A 22,329-nucleotide genomic window follows, 5' to 3' on the forward strand; every position below is an offset into this window, starting at 1 on the left:
ATTCCCCGCTGGGAGTTTAGGCATGATGCTTTCAGCTAGGATAGAGACCTGATTATCAGCTATCTGTCAAAGCAAATAATTGAAGAAAACAAGCACGGGATTAGGACAACCAAGATCAGTTACTCAAATCAGCCTGTTGACAAACAGCCTGCTGTCACCCAAGAATGGATTACTCTCTGGATCATGGACATTAAGATTCCTTTCTTACAGCAGCTCAGACAAGTCCAATGGCCCTTACCCCTCCTTCTTCACTACATGTGTGGATTACTGAGAGGCCTCTAGCCACTTCCTGATCTGCTGACCTTGCTTGTTTAACCTGCTGGATCTGCTGCTGTGTACAGCTAGCCATAATCTAACCACACAACCCAAATGCCTTCCTGCAAGAATTCTGCAATTCTTATTTCACACTGCCATTAATAGTTAATATCTACATCACTTATCCCTCCTAAGTGCAGGATCTTAAGGTTTTTTCTTTGGAGAGCATAGCCATTTATGGCAGTTTAATCACAATTAAGACTTACATCCTTCATAATGATACTGCAAGACTCCATAATCAGGTAAAGAGTAGCTTCACCACCAGCAAGGATATGACAGTACTGCTTCCCAAAGAAATTATACTGGCAGTCTGGGAAATGAGCTGTTGATCACTTCCACTCACTCCTCCAATCTTTTTGTTCCAGTGAATTGACTGTTCCTGTGCCAAGTAGTGCTCTTTTGAAAAGCCTCTTCTGTCCCTCATTTTTTATCTTTAAATACTTTGACTTGTGCTTTTTACAGGAAAATCAATTCTCTCAAATAATGCTGTTGAGTTTTGGTAATGTCTATTGGAATTTAACACAGGTTGAATTTCTCACCTGCTACAGTTTTTGCAAAGTCTGTTTCTCAATATTTAGAGTAGGACTGATGTGACAACATGCTTGCAGTTAGAAAAAAAGGTTTCATTAACAGCATTTAGCAGTCTGGCTGTTTATGTCATTAGCCTAGAGTTATTGAATAACTCAAGGAAATACATTTCTGGTAGCAGTAACCTCAAGTACTATTCTTATTAGATTAAAGCATTCCTAGTCAGGAAACTTGTAGTATTTAATTAGACATCTGAAAGAGTAATTTATATATTGCACAAGTATTTGCACTACAACAGAGCAGAACAGGAGTAAGTCAGAGCTTGCAGTTAGCACTGTTTAAGTGATTCTTAGCTAATCTGTCTAACACTCCCTAAAGTTTATTCAGCTGTCCAGTTCAAACGTAGCAATTCCTGATCACAAAAGTGGATGAAGATAAGGAGAACCTAGCAAGCACCCCTGTAGCACCACAAAGCATAGGAGGGACAGTTTGGACTATACTGTAGTGGGAACCATAGAATAGCCTCTGCTCCCCACAGACTAGATCACAGCTGCACCTAATCCTGGATTTTCAAAAGTCCCCAAGAGGACTGTAAAGTACCCCAAAAGCTTCCTACAAGCTTTCCATTATTTTTTTCAAACCACTGATTACCAACAGCATTCAGGACCAGAATGCCGGTGTCACACACAACTTGGTCTGGACACAAGGCCCCAGAAATATCCATCTCTATTTTGCAGTTTTATTCCTACCATTTTATTAGAACATTAGAACCTAACATTAGAACTCTCAGCTTAAGCTTCAGTAACGGCTGCATCCCTGTTTTGAGCTTGTTCCATTCATATTCATCCTGAATGCATTCTCCTATAGTCCCCTCACCAGTGCTTTTGTTTTGCAAACAAGCATGTTCTGTTTTCTCCCATGCTAGCCTTTACATGTGGGGACTGTCTCAAATACATGCAGTACTCAGCTTCTGTATAATTCTGCAGAATCTAGAAACAAAGCTTGACAATGACAAAACAGCTAGAGTGCCAAGACAAATGCCCTTCATGCTGAGCTATGCATATTCTCAGTTCCTCATAACCATCTGTCTGTAACTATATCTGACAAGGCAAGCAAGTGCAAGTACCTGAGGCAAGAATCACCTTCATTCTATAGCTGTGCAATGTCTAATGCAATGCGATAGAATCTGTGATGGTAGCTCTGAGTATGACAGCTGCAAACTTAGAAAGTGGCATTTTTCATCTCAATATCCATTTCAACCATTGAAGGTCCTCTCAGGTCTTGCTCTTAAGACTTTTTTCCAGATGTGCTTCTTTTCTTCCCAGCGCTGAAGATAAGGACTTTAGGCAACAAATCCTCCCATATCAGCATCACGCTGCAGCAATCAAGAGGGCAGAGTACCCCCTTCATGAGCTTCACAAATTCTAAACCCACCACACACCTTTAAGTCATGGACCAGCCCAGCTCTGCCAAACAAGAACAGAAGCTTTTCTGAGCACCCAGGCACCTTCTTAAAATACAGGTAAGTACTGTGAATAGACATTAGACCTCTCTATAAGTATCTTATCTAGTGAGCACTTCACGGGGATGCCTAGAAGCTCTTAGCAAGTATTATTGCATGTCTGCTGCAAACAGGATACAAGAATTACAAGTCTGTTTTCATTTACTAATGAAAATTACGTTCTGTTCTAGACACAGAATCTAATACTTGATTTAACAGCAAAACCCAAGAATAACTTAGCAAAAGACATAAAAATTAGTTAAGATTTTATCATAAGCTACATTGTGACGGAAAGCAATTGGCACATCTTAACTGTACAAGCTAGTTAACTGCATGAGCTTTGCATTTGAGTGAAATATAAGAAAGCTGGGGGAAAAAGGACCAGACAAAGTAACAACCATCATTCAAGAGGTACAAGGGAGTAGTTGTTTGGAAACCACCTACAAGTTATTCGAATCCATGCCTGGATGCAAGCCGATCCACGGCAAGCCAACTATTAACACTAACAAAAGAAAGCAAAACCAGTTAGGCAAATGACCACCTAATAACCAGACAGCTATCCAATGCACAACTAAAAGCTACTGATACTTCAAAAAGCTCAAAGCTTTAAGAGATATGCAAATGGTAAATTAGTTGTTTATAATACTCCAATCTGTTGAAGCAACTAAGAAAAAAAATAAGCATAAGGGTCATTATAGGTAGGCATTAGTGTCATATTCCTGCCTATATATCCTACCCACCTGAATCCACTGAGTCCCAAAGATACACACATGCTGTTTTAAGTTCCACTGCCTCCAAAGTTACTATTTATCTGGTCTTAGTAACATTTGAAGCTTTGATGCTTTTACTGGCTCAGAAGCAGAACAACCTAGAAGTATGGATTTTATTCTAGCATTATTTCCAATCATCAATTAAAACTTAGCAGGAACAAGCTAGTGGGCTTCCAGATGAGCTGAGAGCTAATAAGCTTAAAAGCAATGATCGCATACATGCATACTTGAAAATCATTTCCCACACAACTAAGAATGCACCTCCAATAGAGATAGCCCATACATACACAGATTCAAGGTACTACAAGTCATTTAAGCTGTTAATACATTTCCACAGTACGTTCTCTTTGCTCACTGGAAAGGGTATCTAGCTATTCTAAAGGTTCAAACAGGCATAGCCACTTCAAGCTGACAGCAGAGAAACAGTGATTCTGGACAGTATTTACCTGCACAAGCTACAAGACACTGTCCTAATTTGCCAGAACAAGTGGTTTGCAGCAGGTCCCTCAGGTAGAGGCAAAAGCCCTGTTGTGGAAGGGGCTTTGGCTGACTAAGGTTTTTACATTCTGAAATTCTGCCTTACAGCTGAGCATCTCCACCATCAGAGGAAATTCAGTCTTTGTCAGAAAACTAACAACAAAACAACAAATAGCTTTCTGCTATACTTTCTAGTAACAACTCTTCATCAGAGCAGCTCAGTTACAATGTTAAACCCCTCCATGCTCCCAACCACTCATCTGAGAAAGCAGCAAGTGCTTCTTGCAGCCTAGGTTCCAGAAAAGAAGGTCTCACAGGAGGCAAGACAAAAGAGGTTATATTTGCACTTTCCTAACTTCAATGCAAAAAGAGCCTATTTTTTTCCCCAGCCAACATGTGATGGCAAGAAAGTGTTATCTTCACAATTGCATAAACGTCTTCTGCAGTCTAAGAGGCAGATACTTTATCCCCAAATGTAAGCATTTTGTCCATAAACAATGTACATGAGAAACCACAGGCAGCTAGACCCCAAGTCCTAGAGATACTGATGACACAGTAGCTCTGAAAAAATACAGAGAAAAAAATACAAATGCAGGCCACCAGCTAGAAATCCCCCAAAGCCCTTTACACTAGTTAAAGGCTCAGAAAAAAAAAATCACATAGAAGTTACCAAAACAGAGCCTTTATAGATACCCACAGTAGGCATCTGTAACAGTCAAGTAAGAAAACAGATGGTAGAGAACACCAAAGCCTTTTTTTCTTTACCTACTATAATATTTTAGTTACATTGAACAATTCAGTACAGTCTCTACCTAAGAAATAAAGAAATATTTAGAACTGAAAAAAGCCATCAATAGATACAAGAAAATAAGCCATAAACAAACACATCCAGGAAATTATAGGGAACAAAAAATGTTAAGTCAACTATTCTAGAACCAAAGTGCTATTTTTTTAAAATAAAAACTATCCCTCTATTAATAATTCTACATACTGTCTTCACTACAACACAGCTATACCCCACCCCAGTCACCCAATAACACACAGATACCACCTCCCCACCAGATTATTCACCACTCCCTAATACAGGCCCTTCACATAAACCTACCCTCAGCACAGTGCTCTGGAGGCTGGTCCTATAAATTTGGCAATGGCAAACAGCTGCTGCTTATACATGCTAGAGAGTTTGAAACAAGAAGCTGCTTCTGTCTGGTAAGTGTGCTAGCTTTGGGGCTCTTCTTGGGGTTTTTTGATTTTTTTTTTTAAGGTTTTAAATTAACAGCTTATAGCAGTTGTAAAATATGGGATGCAGATAAGTTACATGTGTAAGAAAGTTGCTTTTATAGAAGTATCTAATAAATTAATTGTCCCCCTTAAGACAATAGAAAAGGGTTCAATAGTTCTGTGAAGGTATCTGATAACAACAGCTTGTAGTTATTAGGAGGAAAAATGTAGTAGTGCTGTAAGTATAATGTGGGTATTACTGGCTGCAGCACATCATGACTCTCAGAAGTGTTATTTGTCCTCAAATAACCTATCTGACAATAAGGAAATGATCCTAAAATAAATATATGAGATGGCTGTGTTCTTTCTGCCTAGATTTGTAGAAAGGATAGAATCCCTGAGTAATAAAGCTAGTAGGGGATCAGAAGTGGTATTGCTTGAGCAAGGACTGACTTGAACCACTATCTCCGTTGGTACCTGAACACAAAGCAAGCACCTACAAGTCAGGTGCTTGGGAGCCTGGGCTGCATCCTAATAGGGGCTGGTGTAGTTTAAGAATTGAGCTTTTCTTTGTCAAGTACTTAAGCTCCTTTTTGACATGAATGCTGATCCAGAGTCTTATACTGTCTAAACTGCTATTAGCTCCTCAGTAATGCTCTAACAAAGTATGTGGCTTAACGGTACATCAGGGAGCAGTAATGACTTCATAAAGGCTTCTGAAACAATGAGGGAAAGAAAGGCAGCTTAAGCAACAAACAGATCTGTGTTCCATAGCATGCCTTAGCGTAGTGATCTTGCAGCTGCTTTTGTATCCTAAAAGCAGGGAAAAATGCTGTTCTACAGTAACTATAACTCTGAACAGAAATTAGAGATGTGTCAGAAGCAAATACTCCATAGCAAAGGCTTACTGTAGTGCAAAAATTATGTCTTAAAAACTAGTAAACAAAAAAAAGGCTGGATACAGAAGTTTCTGATTTAGAACAACAGAAGTGGTAGATAAATGTTTTATGCTTATTGACAAGGGAAGTATTAATTTTTTTCTGGAAAAATAAAAACATTGGTCAGAAAATAACACAAACCACTGATACTACTCAAATATGTTTTTAATGCAGAGAAAGTAGAACCTGATCTGCAGAGTGATCAGTGTTGCCCCATTCCGTAAGCTATGCCTACAATTTAACTTCTAGTAAAGCTAATTATCCCTATAAAGGAAACAGACCAACTAGAAAAACAGTTCTTCTATAATTAAATTGCTCAGCTTCCTTTGTAGATAATACAAAAACCAAAAATATGTAGTTTAAGATGCAAACTTGCACGCAAGTATTCCCTGTGAACATCCCTTTTATTGTATCTTCAATGTAATACTTAAGATTTGGCTTCAGTTAAGTATGCAATAAGGCAATTAGGAAATGGCAAGTGATAAACATCTTCAAATTCTAAACTAGTTCAAGCTCCAAAAAGAAAAAGCTACATCTGAACAAAAACAATTATTTCAGTCCTTGAAATCATCAATGAAGTATAGCATGTAAATCTTGCAGAACAGATCTCTGACAGAAATATCATAATATTGTAACTATTTTTTTAAATGAAGGCAAGAACTGCCTGTTTGAATTCCCCTTTTTTTTTCAGGGAGCCTAAGAAAAGTCTTGTTTGCCTTTTATGAACTTTAGATACGCCATGACACTATGCCTAAAAATCCATTCCCTAACCGTATGTATACAGAATAATGCTTACTGAACAGATTATCTTCTGCTTTTCTACTGTGTTCTCCATGCATTAATAAATGCATCTCCATAAACCCTTGAGAGGTGTTAGATTCCTGTGAAAACAGTGGGCTAAACGCTGTACTGGTACAGTGCCCAGTCTGAGATCTGTTACTGTGCAGCTTGAACTCCTAACACTTGTTAGCATTTGATCCTCAGAGCTCCTATCATTCATCTCAATTACCACAATGAATGATGAGCACTCCTGAAAATCAGCCCCATGCTGTTTTCAAGTAATTAGGAAATGAAAACTATAAGGACCACCCGTGAAAAGTTTGGGTCAAGTGATTTGCTTCATTTCATAGAAACTCAGTGGTAAGAGCGGAAATAGAGTCTCCAGAGGTTTTTCTCATTCTGAATAACGCTCTCACAATCTGCATACCTGATCTTAACTGGTCTACTTCTGGGGGGAAAATAGTTTCTGACCCAAAGTTTGTTCATCACAGACTTATAAGCTTCTGGCCTTTAGAAAAAAGTAAACTTAACCAATGAGACTAGTGCCATGATCCATATACCCTCCCTTAAGTAGGTATTTTACCTTCTGAGTAGTTCTAACAATTTCATAATGTGCCTATGCAAGATAGCTTCAAAAGGTAGCATGTTCTATACTACTGCAGATTATCAGCAAGGAGGGACTTTTAAATTCATGATGGAGAGACATTGTCTTGGCCTATCAGTTTATGTAGGTCAGCTACTAGCTGGGGTGGAAGCACAGTTTGTGCCACTGGTTTTTAAAGCATTGACAGCAGAAGAACGGTATTACACTGAATTTTGGTTGTCCATTACAAGCTGAGAGAGTGTGAAATAATGGTTACAGAAACACGTGTTGCCTTGTTACCCTTTTGTCCCAGGTCTTGAGTCCTATGGGAGATTACATGAAGGCAAAGCATTCCCTAAAGCAAACTTAAAAGCCATGTTTTTTGTAGATGACACACAGTACAGTGAAAAACAGAAGTATATGAAACAGTGGCTTAGATCTTTTTCTGAAAAGACTGTTTTGTGATCAGTTCAGTTGACAAACAATGAACCTAACATAAAGCCATTCAGTCTTTTGAAAAGTTAAAAGTCTAGGGAGATAACTCCAGCTGAACTGTAATATGGCAACATAAGTTTCCCTGCTCACTTAGACTATTCCTCTGACCATTTGTTTTTATATCTTTACTAGAATTTAAAAGAACACTTACAGATGTGACTGTTCACAAGTGAAGGCAGGGCACAACCCTACTTAGGGCAGTGCAATGCTTGAAGTTGTGCACGAGCCGATTCAGCTGTGCTGACAGGGATGTTATTTTCTGTCTTCTTCCCAACTAATTCTGGCACTTGACTTCATGGTGAGACAGCTGTAGAGCTAAGCTAGCTTGACTACACGTTCTGGTTGTTAGCTTTAACTGTTCAATTGTGCCTTGGCTCCTAGAGATCAGACGAGCATCTGAGTTGGCAGAGCAGTGTATGCCTAGGATGCCCCTGTTCATGGCGGTGTGGACTCGGCCGTGAAGTGCCCCTAAATTCCGCTCCTTCCTTTTGGTGAAACCCTGACCTGCGCTCCCGCGCTGGGCTCGGGCCGCCGGCCCCGCTCCTCGGGTGGGGCTCACCTCGAGTGGAGGTGCCGCAAGGCGGATCTCCCTTGCCACTTCAGCTCGGTGAGCTGCTGGCTCCCCTTGTTTGAACTACGGGAAGACCTAAAACGCAGACAGAAGCAAACTAGATGTCACTGTACGTCACCTCCATTGGCCTTTCACATCAAAACGATCTGAGCCAGAGTCCTCCGAGGAGGCTCCTGGCGAGGGCTGCGCTCTGGGGGCCTGCACCTGTGTGAGCCCCCGGCCGAGGCCCGCCTCAGTGGAAGGGGGAGCCCGAAGAGCCCCCCGAGCACCCTCCCGCAGCTCCGGGGGCCGGGCCGTGTGAGGGAGCGGCTGGCGGGGGCAGAGCGCGGGGGACTGCGCGGAATGGGCTGCTGAGGCGGGAGCAGCGCGGGCCGAGCGCGCGCCCTGGCGGCTGCGCGCTGGCACTGACCGGCGGAGCCCGGGAGGCGTCGTCGCCCGCCGCCCGTGCCAGTACTCAACATGGCTTCTGCCCCTACAGGCTCCAATACGACGCCACTGCCCTCGCTCAATATGGCTGCCTCCTCCCGTTAAGCGGCGGGCATTAAAAATGGCTCCCCACGGGGCTGAAGCCGGGGACTCTCATGGGAATAGCGGCCCTGCCGCCGCTCCTCTTCTCTGTAGCTGCCCGTGTCCGGGCAGGACCGCGCCGCCAGCGCGGCGAGAGGGGCTGCAGGACCATAGAGTGCGGGCGGTGCTGCGGGGCGGCAGGGCCACCTCGCCGCCGGCGGCGCCCTCTGGTGGGCAGGGGCGGCCACTGCAGGCGGCGGGGTCTGCGGGCCCGTCCGTGGCGGGACTCCCTGGCGAGGGCCCGGTGCTCCCCCGCAGCCTCGCGCCCTCCGCGGCGCTGAAGGCTGCCCTTCGAGGGAGAAGGGGACGCCCGCCCGGCGCGGTCAGACGCGGGCAATAGCGGGGGGCATCTCTGGGGGAGCCGCTGGTCCTGCTGCTCCATCCGCCCGTGGTTGAGGGGCACCTCTCCCGTCAGCTTTGCCTCGCACCCCTAAAACCCACGGCTTTTGGGTCTCCAGGAGCTCTGCTCCAGCCTTCCCTCTTCCAGGATCACCTCAGTCTCTTTATTCATGCTCAGTTTTCCCTTCCCCACTACCTAAACTGTTTCTTGGCTTAAGTGGTCCTTCACCCCTCCGCAGGGCTCACTACTTCAGCTCCTTATCTGCACCTCTATCCCCAACACTACATATCTTTAATGTGGTAAAACATGCTCCCTGCATCCCAGGGGCTCTCCCAGGGCACAGTCCCACTGGGAAGACCCCCACCCACAGGTTTGCTCTGCCCTGTGGCACTGTGCTTGGCCTTTGCCAGAGCCACCAGAGAACGCAGATGCGGAAGGTGAACTTCAACCTCGCTGCTAGCTGCTCACAGCTGACAAGATTTGGGGTGCAGGGCTGCTTGCTCATCCCAGGGGCATTCCTGGCCATTGCAATGCTGTCAGCTTACTCCCTCGTGTGCAGAGCAATGGGTTACACCACCCCTCCTGCAGTGCCCCAGACCCTCCACTGATGCAGTTGAGCAGCACGTTTCATAGAGCCATTTAATAATTTGTGCCAAAGCAGTTAATAATGGTGTGGAATAGGGTCAGCTGTGAGGATGAGTGCTGAGGCTTCTTCTTAGCCTGGCAGTTGCTGTGTCACTGCAGGATGCCATCACCTCCCTTTCATCTGCTTTCTTGACTCCTTTCCAAGTGGCAGGAGATCAGAGGTCTCCTGAGATCCCAGGCGATGACGGAGCAAGTTACTGACACGGAAAGGTCTAAGGGTGCATCCTGCACCCTGACTCACCAGGGGCTGTACCTCTGCTGAGACCTGGAGTGGAGGGTGGGGGGATGCAGCTGTGCCATGCCACAGGGAGGGAGCAGGGAGATAGAGGGCATCGCCTTGTCCATCTGCAGGTGGCATCAGGCCCCTGTCTTGGAGCCTCCTTTCATCTGCTCCTTTAGCAAAGTTCAGATGTGTTGGCTCTGAAGCATTTCTCTTGGCTCAAAACAATTTTACTTCTGTGTTTCTACCTGACAGTGAGAGTTAGCTGGGCCAGCTGTGGTGGTCCTGGATGTGTCTGTCCCAGGCTTCCTCTGCAAGGAAGGAAGGAAAAAGTCTCCCTTTGACAGAGGGGCTCCCATAGCCCCTTGGTCAAAGTCCTGGCCATGCACAAAGCTCTGCCTCCATCTGCCTTCCCTGCTCCCGGAGCTCTCCCTGGAGCCTTGATCAGTCTGGAGCATGGGCTGCCTGCAAACTCCTCTGTGCAGCAGTCTGTGATGCCCCCGTTGGTCCCTTCTCTGCTTTTCCAGAGGCCGCACTGGGGTCAGCGGGGCACAAAGCCGCTGGTGGGGGCCTGACCTGACCCCTGGCCCTGCCCACTATGCCCACTGTGGGCAGCCAGCCTCCGCCGGCCTGTGCAGACCTGCAGGCGGCATTGGCAGCGCTGCCGGGACACAAACACACCCAGGAGGGTGTGAGCAAGCAGCAGAGGAACAGAGCAGGGCTCTACTGCACAGGGACGCCCAGCTGAAAGCCCAGCCCCAGCACTCACCTGGCCTGCCGGCATCCCAGCTGCAAGAACCCAACATCCGCAGGGAGCAGGTATTTTGCCCACTTGGCTTGGTGCCCCGGGGTGACAGCCCATGCCATGGGGATGCTGTCCCATGCTGCCACAGGAGCTGGCAGGAGAGCTGGCAGAGCAGCAAGGGGGGGTAATCATCCTGGCCCTGCATGCAGCTGAGAGGAAGAAGGAAAGAGGCTGCCCATGCTGTTCCCATGCTCTGGAGAGCAGGGATGTGGATCCCAGGGCTGACTGCATGGGGGAGATGTGGCGTGTGGGGTGGGTCTGGGCCAGGCTGTGCTGCTTTTGCTGTTTTGGGGTCACTCTGTCCCCCACACTGACCTGGGAGCTCTCACCTCCCTTCTGAGAGGTCAGGGGACAGTGGGGCTGGGTGTCAGCTCCTGTTAACCTGCCTGGTGGCACGCAGCCTGGGCTGGCTTGGCTCTGCAAGGGCAAGGCCCTGCCTATGGTCACCTGGTTGTCCTGTGTCAGCAACCCTGGGGCACAAAGGTCCCTGCAGGGCTGTGAGCATATGCTGCCGTATTGGTGACTGTAGCAATGGTTTTGTCACCCCTTCAAGCCTCCTGTGCCACCCACACTAGGGCTGGGGGTGTGCCATGGGGGTTGGTTTGGGGGAGCTGAAGGAGGGTTCCTTCTGGCCCTGACGGACCCCCAGCTCCTTCTGTGCAACTTTCCCCTTGGAGCCAGAGCAGAAGCTGAGCAGGGTCTGCTGCGTGCCCAGCCCAGCTCTCTTTGGAACCAGTGCCCTGTGCAGGGGTGGTGTTGCAGAATAGTTACTGGTGCCGCTGCTGCAGTCCCACTCTGAGCTGGGGAACAGGGTGGTATTTTCCCTCTGAACCCTCCAGATAGCACCTCTGGCATGGATTTGCGGCTGGTTCTGTGCCACTGCTCTGCCAAGCTCCAGTCCTGGCAGGAACAACTTCTCAGAGCAGCTGAGCGCTGAAGTTCAGCTGGTGCCACTCCTACTGTACTTTGTACTCTGTGTGGGAGCCAGCTGGGGGGGGTGGCAGGGCTTCCCTGAGCAGCTGCTGGCACCACTGCTATGCCTGTGTGAACAGCAGTGGAGGGGGACGCGGCACCAGGAGAGTCCCAGGGGATGCTGGCTGAGCTTGCTGTTCCCTGGTGGCAGTGGTGCCTCTGCTTCTGGTGACAGCAGGGGCATGATCGTGCAGCCAGAGCCCCTGCACATCAGGGCAGGAATTAGCCGGGTCCCATGGCTTCCTGCACTTGTGTTACGGCTGGCTTCTTTAGTGTGATCACTAAGTAGATCACTAAGGCTGCTGATCTAGTCCCTAGAAGACAGAGGGGGCAGTAGATGTGGGCACTGCTGTGCTGCTCAGCTTCCCCTGCACCTTGGCTGGCTGGACCTGCTGATGGCAGCCCCCAGACCTCCTGCAGTCAGCAGAAGCCAGCTAGGCAGGTTAGGGGTCATGCTCTTGGGTTGGTAGCTGGCTGTGTGTGCCCCAGCAGCCACTGCTCTGTGTGGGTCCTGGGGGAGATTCTGCACCCCAGCCCTGGAGACCAAAACACTGGTGGTATTTGGGAGCAAGGTGTCATGCTGGGGTGCTGCTATGTCACAGAGGAAGACCGTGATGACCTTGGCCATAGTCACGGTGTGGCAGAGCCACTCTGGTGTGGCTGGCGGGGCCTGGGCTGGCTCTGTTCCCCCTCTCCATGGCCCTTGCCCCAACATTGGAGAGGATGTGGTTGGCTGGCTCCCATGCCTGGCTTAGTGGTCGTAGTGAAATGAGAGTCTGGCTTAATCTGCAGGGTGATAGTGTTGTGTGGGCTGTCTGGCCTGTTGGGGAGGTTGGGATGAGGAGGGGGAACAGCTCCACAGCAGGATAGGCAATAATAAACATGGGTTTCTTAGGGTGAATAAAGGGAGACCTTGTTTGGGGCTCCCTGCTTCCTCCAGCTAAGCACCAGGAATTTGGGGACCACAGCAAAGCATCCTGGCCCTCTCTCCTTTTCAGTGCATGGGGAACCCAGTGGTAGCCCTGCACCCAACTTGGGTGTCCACAACTGTGGCAATGGGGTTTTCCCCAGCTCCCCATAGTGCTTGGACTGACAACCACCTGGCGCCTGCCCGGGTGCAGCTCCTCCAGCACCCCCTTGGGATCCCTTGCTGTGCAAGCTGAGCTAGAGAGGGCTCCCAGGATGGTGCTGTCTCAGCAGGGACCTGGGCTTAGGGAGGAGGACGGGTATTTCCCAGGCTGTCACATGTACCCCCAGCCGTACAGCAGGAGCTCCAGGCTGCAGCATGGGGCTGCGTGGTCCTTGCAGCTGGGCTACTCCCAGAGACCCTGGGTGCAAGTTGTGTCAAGCTGGCCAGCAAGGCTGCCGGCCCCTGGAGCCTGAATGGTGTCCCTGACCCCCAGGCGGAGCACTGAACCCTGGGCTGGGGAGCAGGTTCTGCTCCTTGCCAGCTCCAGGCTCGCTCCAGATGGCTGAGCAGAGTCCCAGGGCAGCCTGCTGAACAGGTTGAGCTGCACGCTGTGCTCCCACTTTCCTTGGCACCAAGCCTTGCCTGGGGACATGGCCAGTAGTGCCGCTATGTCCCAGGTGTGTGCCACTTGCCACAGTATTGGGATCCAGGATGCAATGCCCCATCTCCATGGGGCGGGGGCTGGTGTGTGTTGGGAGGTCTGTGCTAACACACTCTGTGCATCCCCCACAGGACATCTGACCTTGGGGCTGGGACAGCCCGGTGCTATGGCAGACCTGCATGGCTGCTGCCGCCCCTGTGCCACCTGCCTGCTCTGCCTCTACAGCTGCCAGTGGATCACTGCCAAGAAGGAGAAGAGGAAGGGCTTGAGAACCACCAAGGTGATGCTGAGCTGAGGCTGGCCAGCCCCTGCATGGGAGTCTCAGAGCGGTGGCTGGGGTGGGGAAGGGCTCTGGCTGGGGGGCTCAGCCCAGACATAGGGCTGCTGACCCCTCACCAGTGGTCGTGAGCCCCAAGCGAGCTGGGGTGCTACTTGGTACCCTTGCTGTCCAGGGACTGCCCTAGCCTGAAGCAGTGAGGAGGTGAGAGGGTGATCTGTCTGTTCCCGCTGGGTGACAAGAAGGGTAGAGCAGCATGCTGGCAGCAGCAAGGCTGAGCTGTGGCTGTCCCTTGCCTGGCCGAGCATGCATCTGTGGCAGGGCTCATGCATGTCTGGAGCAGAGCGCTGCACTCCCCGAGGGCTGAGCGTGGCAGGCAGGTCCTAGAGCGCTGAGTACCTGGCAAGACATGTGGGAGGCACGGTTCCTGGGCTGGGTGCGGCCCCTGCCATGGGGTGCTGGAAGGGGATGTCCCCAGCAATTTGTAAACTGGGAGGGGTGAGGCCCTGGGATTCTCTGAGGTCTCCCACTCCCATGGGTGTGGCTGTGCCACTCCTTGTCATGTCTTGCCTGGAATGTGAGAGCTGGTCCAGGCTGCCAGGTGCCCCATTCAGCACCTGTGGCACCCCTCACCTCCCTGTGTGTGTGGTGCTGGAGGCTGTAGACCCTGAAACTGGACCTGGCTTTGGCTGGGCAGGCAGGAGCAGTCTGCAGGCTCACTGCTGCAATGGCAGCTCTGAGGCACAGCATCCCTCTCTGCCCAGCCCACAGATTACCCAGCTAGAAGGGAACAAGATCTGGCTCCCTGCCCGTTCCCATGTCCAAAGTCCCAGCCTGCTCCCACGGGTTACTGCATGGGAAAGGAGGCAGTCCTGCCATAGGGGCTGTCCTCCCCAGCCTGGCATAGGCAGCTTTTTAGTTTGTTGTAGGAGATGCTGGTCCATCTTCCTGTAGCATGGGTCCGGCCAAAAAAGCCCTCCTGGTGCACAACATTTCCTCTCAATGGAACAGCTCAGTGCCCGGACCTGTAAGGCCAGTGCCTGCTGTGACCCCCTGTGCACCCTGCTGCAGGCTGGGTGTTCCTCAGGGGTCTCAGCAATCTGGCCTAGGGGCTAGGTGCCCTGCAGGAGTGTGCATAGCTGTCATCTCTGGCTTTCAGTGCGACTGCAGCTGGTTCCTTTTCCTTTTCTGCGTCTTCCTCTTTACACTGGTGTGGCTCTACTTCACCATCATCATCCTCAATGATTTCCACAACTTCAATGAGTGAGTAGGATCCCACATCCAGCCTCGCTCACCATGTCCCCCCTGCCCCTCTGACCATCCCCTTTGCTGGCAGGTTCGTCTTCAAGCAGAGGAAGTTGTGGCTAGACTGGTCCCTGGTCCTGCTCATAGGTACAGCTGTGCTGATCACCTACTCGGCTGTGCTGCTGGTGAGCCCCACTGATCCTACCTGGGCTAGCGGGGGTACGAAGCTGTGCTGAGCACAGGCTGGCTGCCGTGCCCGGTGCAGAGCCAGGTGGAGCCTGCAGCATCCAGCCTGCTGGAGCTGTGTCAGCCTGAGCATGGCCAGAGACCTGCCCTGGGTCAGGAGTCCAGAGCTCCTGTGGCTGAGTCCTGTGCCCTTAGAGGGCTGAGGTGTGGGGTACAACCCAGCTCTGACATCTCCTTGCTCTTCTGACAGGTCCTTGCTTTGTGCTTGCAGCTCTGCGGCCAGCCTTTGAAGCTACACTGGCTGCACAAGGTGAGAGACTGGGGATGCAGGGAGATGGTGCCTGTCCTGACTGCCTTTGCATTTGGGAAGCTAGGACCAGCCTACTGGGCTGCATAAGGCTGTTGTGACCCCAGTGAGTGGCTGTGTGTCTCTGCTGAGCTGGGCTGCAGCTGTTAGTCCCGCAGCCACGTGTCTCTGGGATGGGAATATTATCCTTGCTCAAAGCATGGGGAACAGAGCTTTAGCTGCAAGCCCAGATGGGGGAAGTGTAGGGGCTCAGGAGGAAGGGATGAGGAGGACTCTGCCCTGCCAGAGCAGAGCCCAGATGGCCTGCAGGATGCTATGTGCTCCCCTAACTGCCCTGTGTCCTGCCCCACAGACCCTGCTGATCTTAACTGCCCTGGTGGTGGCTGCAGCCTTCACAGGGCTGGGAATAAAGTGGGCGGAGGAGTGGAGAAGTGCACATATCTCCCTGCAGGTGAGTCACCTCGATACCAGAGACTCCCCCGCTGTACCCAGTACCTGGCCTGTGGGGATGAGCTGAAGGGTGGTGAGCGCCTAGCATGGCTGTGTGCCATGGGGGTTAACTCCCTGTCCTTGACTTCAGCTGTCTGGCCAGGCAAGGTGCTGCTCCTGCTCTTGCAGCATTCCCTGGAGCAGCTGCAGTCAGGGTGATGAACAGTGGCTGGATCAGAGCAGGGAGTCTGTTCAGTTCCCCCAGGAGCCTGTCCTTCCGCCCCTGGCACTGTGGCTCTTTCAGCAGTCCTGGCTGCAGTGGCAGATCCCTGGTGTTGGAGCATGTGGATTTTTGGGATGGGATGGGCTGGTGCCGGCTGACACCCTGCTTTGCCTCCCCAGGCAACAGGTCCCTTCCTGCACATTGGAATCGTGGGGGGAATGACGCTCCTTGCCTGGCCCCTGGCCAGCTTCATCTACCGCACCCGCAATACAGGTAATCTCCCTCCAAGGTCTCCACTTGCCCCCTCAGCTGGTGCCCTGCTTGCTACCACACAACCAAATGGCACTGGTGCCAGGGTGGTGCACAGAGTGTCAGTGAGGTGGGAACAGGTCCCCAGGACTCAGTCTGGTAGTAATGCCTGTTCTTGGTTACTGCTTCTCATGCCCAGCCCCTGGTACAGCTTCAGCTCTCACTGCTTTGCAGCTGAAGGAGTGTTATGGACAGCAGAGTCCTGCAGAAGTGCTGGGTTGGGGTGCAAGGGCATTTAGCAGGCCAAGAATAAATCTGCAGTCTTCCTGAGGCCAGGGGTGCAATGCCTGGCCTAGGGCAACCAGAAGTTAATGCCAAGTGAAGCAGCCTTGTCTTATTCCTAATGGCCTACAAAATACTTCCTCACCCCTCTGTCTTCTCTGTCTCTGCCTGCAGGTCTCAAGGTGTTTCTACTGCTTGTGTACTGCATGGTCATGATTGCACTGTATCTGGCTCCTCTGGGAATCACCTCCCCTTGCATCATGGAGGAGAACCAGCTGCCCCCCAAGCCAGCCCTCGTTGGCCACCGGGGAGCCCCCATGGTGAGTGACCAGCACCAGCAGCGTCCTGGCACAGGGGTCGGTGGATGGGGCAGGCTGCTCTGCCAGTGAAAGCCAGGCTCTGCCTGGCCATGGGGCACCAGCATCAAACCCTTGCCGCTGCAGGCCTGGATGAGCTCTGGCCAGCGCAGCAGAGAGGCTTCCAGGGCAGCACAGAACTGGAGGATGGGTGAGCACAGGGTGAGGAGGGTGGGCACAGCAGGGCAGAGTTGTTTGCTGAGTGCTGATAGACCAGGAGCAGGCAACTCTCGGCAGAAAGCTTGGCTGGAAAGCAGGGATTAAGGTAGGCTCCAGCTGTCTGTGGCCAGCCCTTTTCCATTCCCCACCCTACCAGGGTCACCCCAGTCTCATTGTGCTTGCCCTAGAGCCTAGCCAAGCTGCTGGATGCAGCCAGGCAGGGTAAGCGCCTGCCTCCTGCCCCTTCCTGCCCATGCCCCCTGCACTAACACTGTTCCTTTTCCAGCTGGCCCCCGAAAACACCCTCATGTCACTGCGCAAGGCGGTGGACTGTGATGTGCAAGTCTTTGAAACAGACGTCATGGTGAGGTAAAGGGGCAGCAGGGCATCCAGAGGGAGAAAGGGGCCTGTGTATCCTGGGATGTCACCTCCCACATCGGGCATTCTGGAACACACCTGGAGGACTGATATAGCCTGCATTTTGAGGCAGCCCTGTTCAAAAGGCTCTGCCATTCCCACCTTCCCAGTATGGGACTGGCTCCAGCTTGGTGTCCCAATGATCTGGGAGAGGTACTGGGTTTCTGTCTTCCCCACGCAGGTTGTCTTCCAGGGCATTAGGAGGGAGACACCATCAGAGAAGGGGTGCTGCTTTGAAAACAGACCCTGGCTCTAGTTCATCTCATGCAATCCTGCTATGGGGACAGCAGTGAGCAAGGAGCTACTTGGTTCCTGGCTTGGTCTCTAGTTGCTCTGTGCTTTCCAGACACTCACCTTTTTGTGTAGAGGACCACAAGTAGGCATAAGGGTGGGGGTTACCCTGGCAGGGTGGCTGGGAGGGGGCAGAAATGCCAGGGCAGGGATAGGAGACAAACAGCTTGCAACACAGAGCTTCCCTCTCTGCTCCTTTGCCAGTACTGATGGGGTCCCGTTCCTAATGCATGATGAGGAACTCACCAGGACCACCAACGTGCAGGATGTGTTCCCCGAGAGGGCCGCCCTGAACAGCACCGCCTTCAACTGGACAGACCTCCAGCAGCTGGATGCTGGCAGCTGGTTCCTGGAGGTCAGGATGCCCCTGGGGTGGCTGGTCAGGGATGAGTGGTGCATTTGTGGGTGAAGCATGAGCCCTGCCTTGGGGAAGGTTCCCTCTGCCGCACTCGTCCTGGCAGACACCTGGACAGGGTGCAGAAACACTTCTGTGCCTGCACGAATCCCTTGGGTGCAGTTATGCCCCAAGCTGGGGTTTGTTCTGACTCCTCAGCTGAGTCACAGAGGAGGCTGATTTGAGGGGAGATGCTTCATGCATTAGCTCTGAGCTGCACAGCCTGCCTGGGCTTGGAGGCAGCTGTGGCAAGGCTCTTCCCAAAAGGTGACTAACCAACTGCTGAGCTTCTCTGAATGCCCACAGGTGTTGGGGCTGCTTGAGCTATGCTGTTAGTGGGAAGGGTAGAGGTGCCCTGTGGATGTGCAGGGGAAGGATCCCCGTGCCTGTGTGTGCTGGAGAGTGTGTAGAAAGGCCAGTGTAGGAAACTGAGAGCCAGAGATGAGCACCAGTTTAGGAGGTGGAAGCTCTGGGGGTCTGCCTATAATGACTAACTCTCACCCTTGCAGCGGAGGCCATTTCCCACTGTGCAGAGTCTTTCTGCTGAAGATCGTGACCAGGTGACTGAACAGAGGATCCCATCACTGGAACAGGTGCTAGAGGCAGCCAAGCAGAGCAATATCTCCATCATGTTTGACCTCCGGCCTGAGAACCACAGTGACTACCAGAGCTTTGTCAATGCTACCCTGGAAGTGATCTTACAGTCAGGCATCCCATTACAGCGGGTAAGTTGGCCACCACCCCACCACTGGTGGGCCCTGCTGTCACATCCCTGCTGTGGTAGGAGCTGCCCTGCCAACCCCACCAAATATCCCTGCCACCCCATACACCACATCCCCATACGTGATCCCTGCTGGGGAACCCTGTCCAAGCCTGGGGTTCTCTAGCTGGGAGAAGTTGCCAATAATTAGCGGTTAATGCCTGCAGCTTGACACCTCCAAATACTCTGGTTCCCCAGCACTGGCCACCCTGGTGTGTAAACAGTGACTCAGTCTAGGGAGGGGACCAACAGCAAGAGCAGAAAAACAGTGCTCAGGCTTCCACCTCCCAGTGCTGCACCACACCTCTCCCTGCAGCTCTTGGACTCCTGCTGCGGCCTCCTGTCTTGCCTTTGCACTTCATCCAACCTCTGCAGTACAGGACACATGCTGCCCTGAGGGGATGAATTAGCACCCAAATTACTTTCCCTTCTTGGCTTTTTGGGAATGCAGAGCAGGAGGGACACAGAAAAGACCTGTACTGTAGTGCTGGTCCAAGGTGTATTCTTGCTGCAGGGTTGGGGCCAAAAGGATGCACTGCTTGATCCATTCAAGGACCTAGAAAGGACATAACTGCTGCAGCTTTCTTAGGCTGGAACTGCTTTCTCCTCTCAGTGGGGTCTGTGCTTACTTGGCTGGGACAAGCTCTTAGAAGACTGTCCTGCCTGAGGCCCTCATGGAGGAGCTGAGCAGGGGTGGGGAGCAGGAAGCAGCTGTCTGAGCAGGCCACGTGTGGCTGGGCCTGCAGGGAAATATCAGACAAGAGCAAACCCTCTGGAGCACTTCTCTGCATGTGCTTTCTGGCTCTTGCCTAGGTCCTCTGGCTGCCGGATAGGTTCAGGGAACAGGTCAAACAGCAAGCCCCAGACATTCAGCAAATTTATGGCCGGAAGAGACTCCAGAATGAGGAGCCACTGCTGCATGTCAATCTACCCTACCAGAACATGAGCTCTGAGGAGATCAGGTGAGAGTCCTGTGCCCAGGAGCCTGGGAGCTGTGGGGCCTGGGCACTATCCTACTCTGTCCCAGGGGCCAGCAGAGGTGAGAACCAGCTGAGGCTGAGTGCTGGCACACTGCTGGGAAAGGCAAGGTGTACGCTACAGCCTTGCAGACAAGCATGTCTTATGAGGCAGGGCTGGTGCAGGGGATGGTGCTGGCTGCAGTCCTCTGCCTTGCCAACAAATCTGCCCTGGGTCTGGCTCTCCAGACACTTGCTCCATGTAGCTGCAAATGCTGGATCACATCCCAGATGTACAGTCCTCTCTGGTTGTATGCTCTGTGTACCAGCACCCTGCTGTCTGCTGCTCTGATTACGGCTGTTCTTATGCAGGCAGTACCGCCAGGACAACATCTCTGTCAACTTGTATGTGGTGAACCAGCCCTGGCTCTTCTCTGTGCTGTGGTGCTCTGGGGTGACCTCTGTCACCACCAATGCCTGCCAGGTACTGAAGGAGATGAAACGCCCCATCTGGCTGCTCGTAAGTGACCCCTCCATTCTTCACCCTGCCCCATAGCCCTGTGCCCAGGCACTTGTGGGTCCCTTCCTGCAGCAGCCCTGGCAGCTAGCTGCCTGGGGGGTGGCTTTTGCTCAGCACTGTGCTGGCACAGGAACATGTGACCCTACAGAAGGGACTGCCGGCACAGCAGGCTGGGCTGTGCCACCAGCACACCACCCCTGGCCGGTGTTAATGGCTTGTCTTGTTGCCTTGCAGCCCAGCAGCACATACCTCATGATCTGGATTGTTGCAGACTGCACTTCCTTCCTTGTCATCCTCTGGGCCTTCCTCTTGCTGAAGTACATTTGATCCCTTTCCCCCTCCTGGGGCAGGTCTGTTGGGGGAGGCTGTAGTGTGCCCTGGGTGGCTGGTACATACCCAAATCCAGTCGCATCTGCTGCCATTCCTCTCTGGGCTTACATCCTGGAGCATCCTCTGCTGTCTGGCTAAGTGAGACAGCAGTGTGTGGAGGCAGCTTTTATCACCAGGCTGCACCCAGAAATCTGGCCTGACCCTTCCTTGAGCTGCTGGATGCCTTACTTCACATTTACTAGCTTGCTCTGCACTCCAGAGCTTGGTAGGCTAAGGCTGGGGGACCTCAGCCCTGCTCCTCTACCAGTGCTGCAGGCACCAAGAGCAGATCCCTGTGGGACTGTGTGTCCTGCAGGGCCCCCACAGTCTCCAGCTGGGAGCCGCGTGGAGGGAAGGGGGAGGCCAGACTGACATGCTAACATTGATCCTATTCCATCTCCTAGGAAATGCTCCCAGAGAAGACAGTCAGCGGGTGAGTGTGCATGGATGTGAGCTCCCCTCCCTTGGAGCCAGGCTGTGCTTCAGCTTTCTTCAGCCGAACGTGACAGTGCAGTTTGGGATGGCTGGGGGAGGGAAGGGAATCCCAGCCCAGGAAGTTCCTGTCCTGCTCTTAGCAAACAGTCCTGCAGGACAGTGCTAGGGAATCCCACATTCCCCAGGTCTCCTCAAACCTGCTTTTCAGGCTGTTCCGCCTGATGCTGAGGGATGGTGGCAGCCTGCAATAGCTGTTTTTTCTCTCTGTCTCCTCAGAGTCTGAGACAGATGTGCTGCTCACGAAGATCAACAGCTTGATGCACGAGTGACCCCTCCGGCCTGCATCAGCCTTGGGGAGGGGCAGCCAGAGCCCTGCACAGCTCAAGTGCAGGCCAGCTTTGAGGCTCCTTTCCTTTGCAGACTCCTTCCTGAGCTTCCTGTTCCCCCTAGCCTTCCTGGCTCCTTGCGTGGTGTACAACTGCCCTCAGCTGAAAGGACCTGGAACTGGGTTCCCAGTTCCCACTGGCAGCAAGAAACCAGAGCCTTACTTGAGTACTTAGCCCCAGCACTGCTGGATAAGACCTCTGCCTTGCAGTTTGGAGACTAGTAGGGATTTGAGTTGCTGTTTGGTGCAGGGAAAGGGCAGCCTCTGCCTGTCATCAGCAGCTCTGCAGCCCGTGCTGGGAAACCTTGTTTGAAGTGCTGCTGCCCTAGGCCCTGCCCTGCCCCATGGCTTGAGGAGTAGGAAGGGGAGGGGGGGGTGGCTTTTCACAAGATGGAGGGGGAGCTGGGCTCTTCCTGTCCTCATGCTGCACACGAGTCCTGCCCCTGCTGGCTTCATGCTTCGTGGGTGTTGGCACCCGATGCAGCAGTTAGTGCCTCTTGCTCCGGGGGAGAGGGAGCCGGGGCTGGGGATGGAGGGTGTCTGGGGCTGGTGAGACCACAGCCGGGCTCCTGCTGCTGCAAGGCTACAGAGGTGTGCGAGGGCGGGGAGTGGTGGGTCTCGGCGTCGGTCGCTTTGCAGCTGGGCCTTGAACTTGGAAAGGTGGATCGGGTCAGTTTTACATGTTCCTACCTATTTATGTCAATAAATCAGAGGAGCGGTACGCAGACCCCGAAGGGGTGAGTTAGCTATAGCTGCTTCCTCCCCTTTTCCCGCTCCCCTGCGCCCCCCC

General features: G+C 52.0%; 1 protein-coding gene across 5 annotated transcripts; it reads left to right on the plus strand.

Moving 5' to 3' along the window:
* The first annotated feature begins 4,713 nt into the window (after positions 1–4,713).
* GDPD2 (glycerophosphodiester phosphodiesterase domain containing 2) lies at positions 4,714–22,314 on the plus strand. Of its 5 annotated transcripts, XR_012662728.1 has the most exons (17): positions 10,623–10,770; positions 13,431–13,579; positions 14,736–14,839; positions 14,913–15,006; positions 15,258–15,317; positions 15,667–15,765; positions 16,146–16,239; positions 16,672–16,817; positions 17,299–17,381; positions 17,925–18,075; positions 18,624–18,839; positions 19,688–19,836; positions 20,203–20,350; positions 20,585–20,667; positions 21,124–21,152; positions 21,431–22,038; positions 22,101–22,287. XR_012662728.1 is itself a non-coding variant. In XM_075106870.1 (16 exons), exons 2-16 carry the CDS (start codon positions 13,466–13,468, stop codon positions 21,481–21,483), a joined length of 1,623 nt encoding a protein of 540 aa, XP_074962971.1. In that variant the 5' UTR covers positions 4,714–4,800; positions 13,431–13,465; the 3' UTR covers positions 21,484–22,314. The 5 variants fall into 5 exon arrangements, 3 of the variants coding, with proteins under 3 accessions (XP_074962971.1, XP_074962970.1, XP_074962972.1); XM_075106870.1 differs by lacking the exon at positions 10,623–10,770 and adding an exon at positions 4,714–4,800 and having other exon boundaries at positions 21,431–22,314; XM_075106869.1 differs by having other exon boundaries at positions 21,431–22,314.
* Positions 22,315–22,329: the final 15 nt, after the last annotated feature.

This window comes from Phalacrocorax aristotelis, chromosome 11, assembly GCF_949628215.1.
Source record: "Phalacrocorax aristotelis chromosome 11, bGulAri2.1, whole genome shotgun sequence".
NCBI classification, from domain to species: Eukaryota; Metazoa; Chordata; class Aves; order Suliformes; family Phalacrocoracidae; genus Phalacrocorax; species Phalacrocorax aristotelis.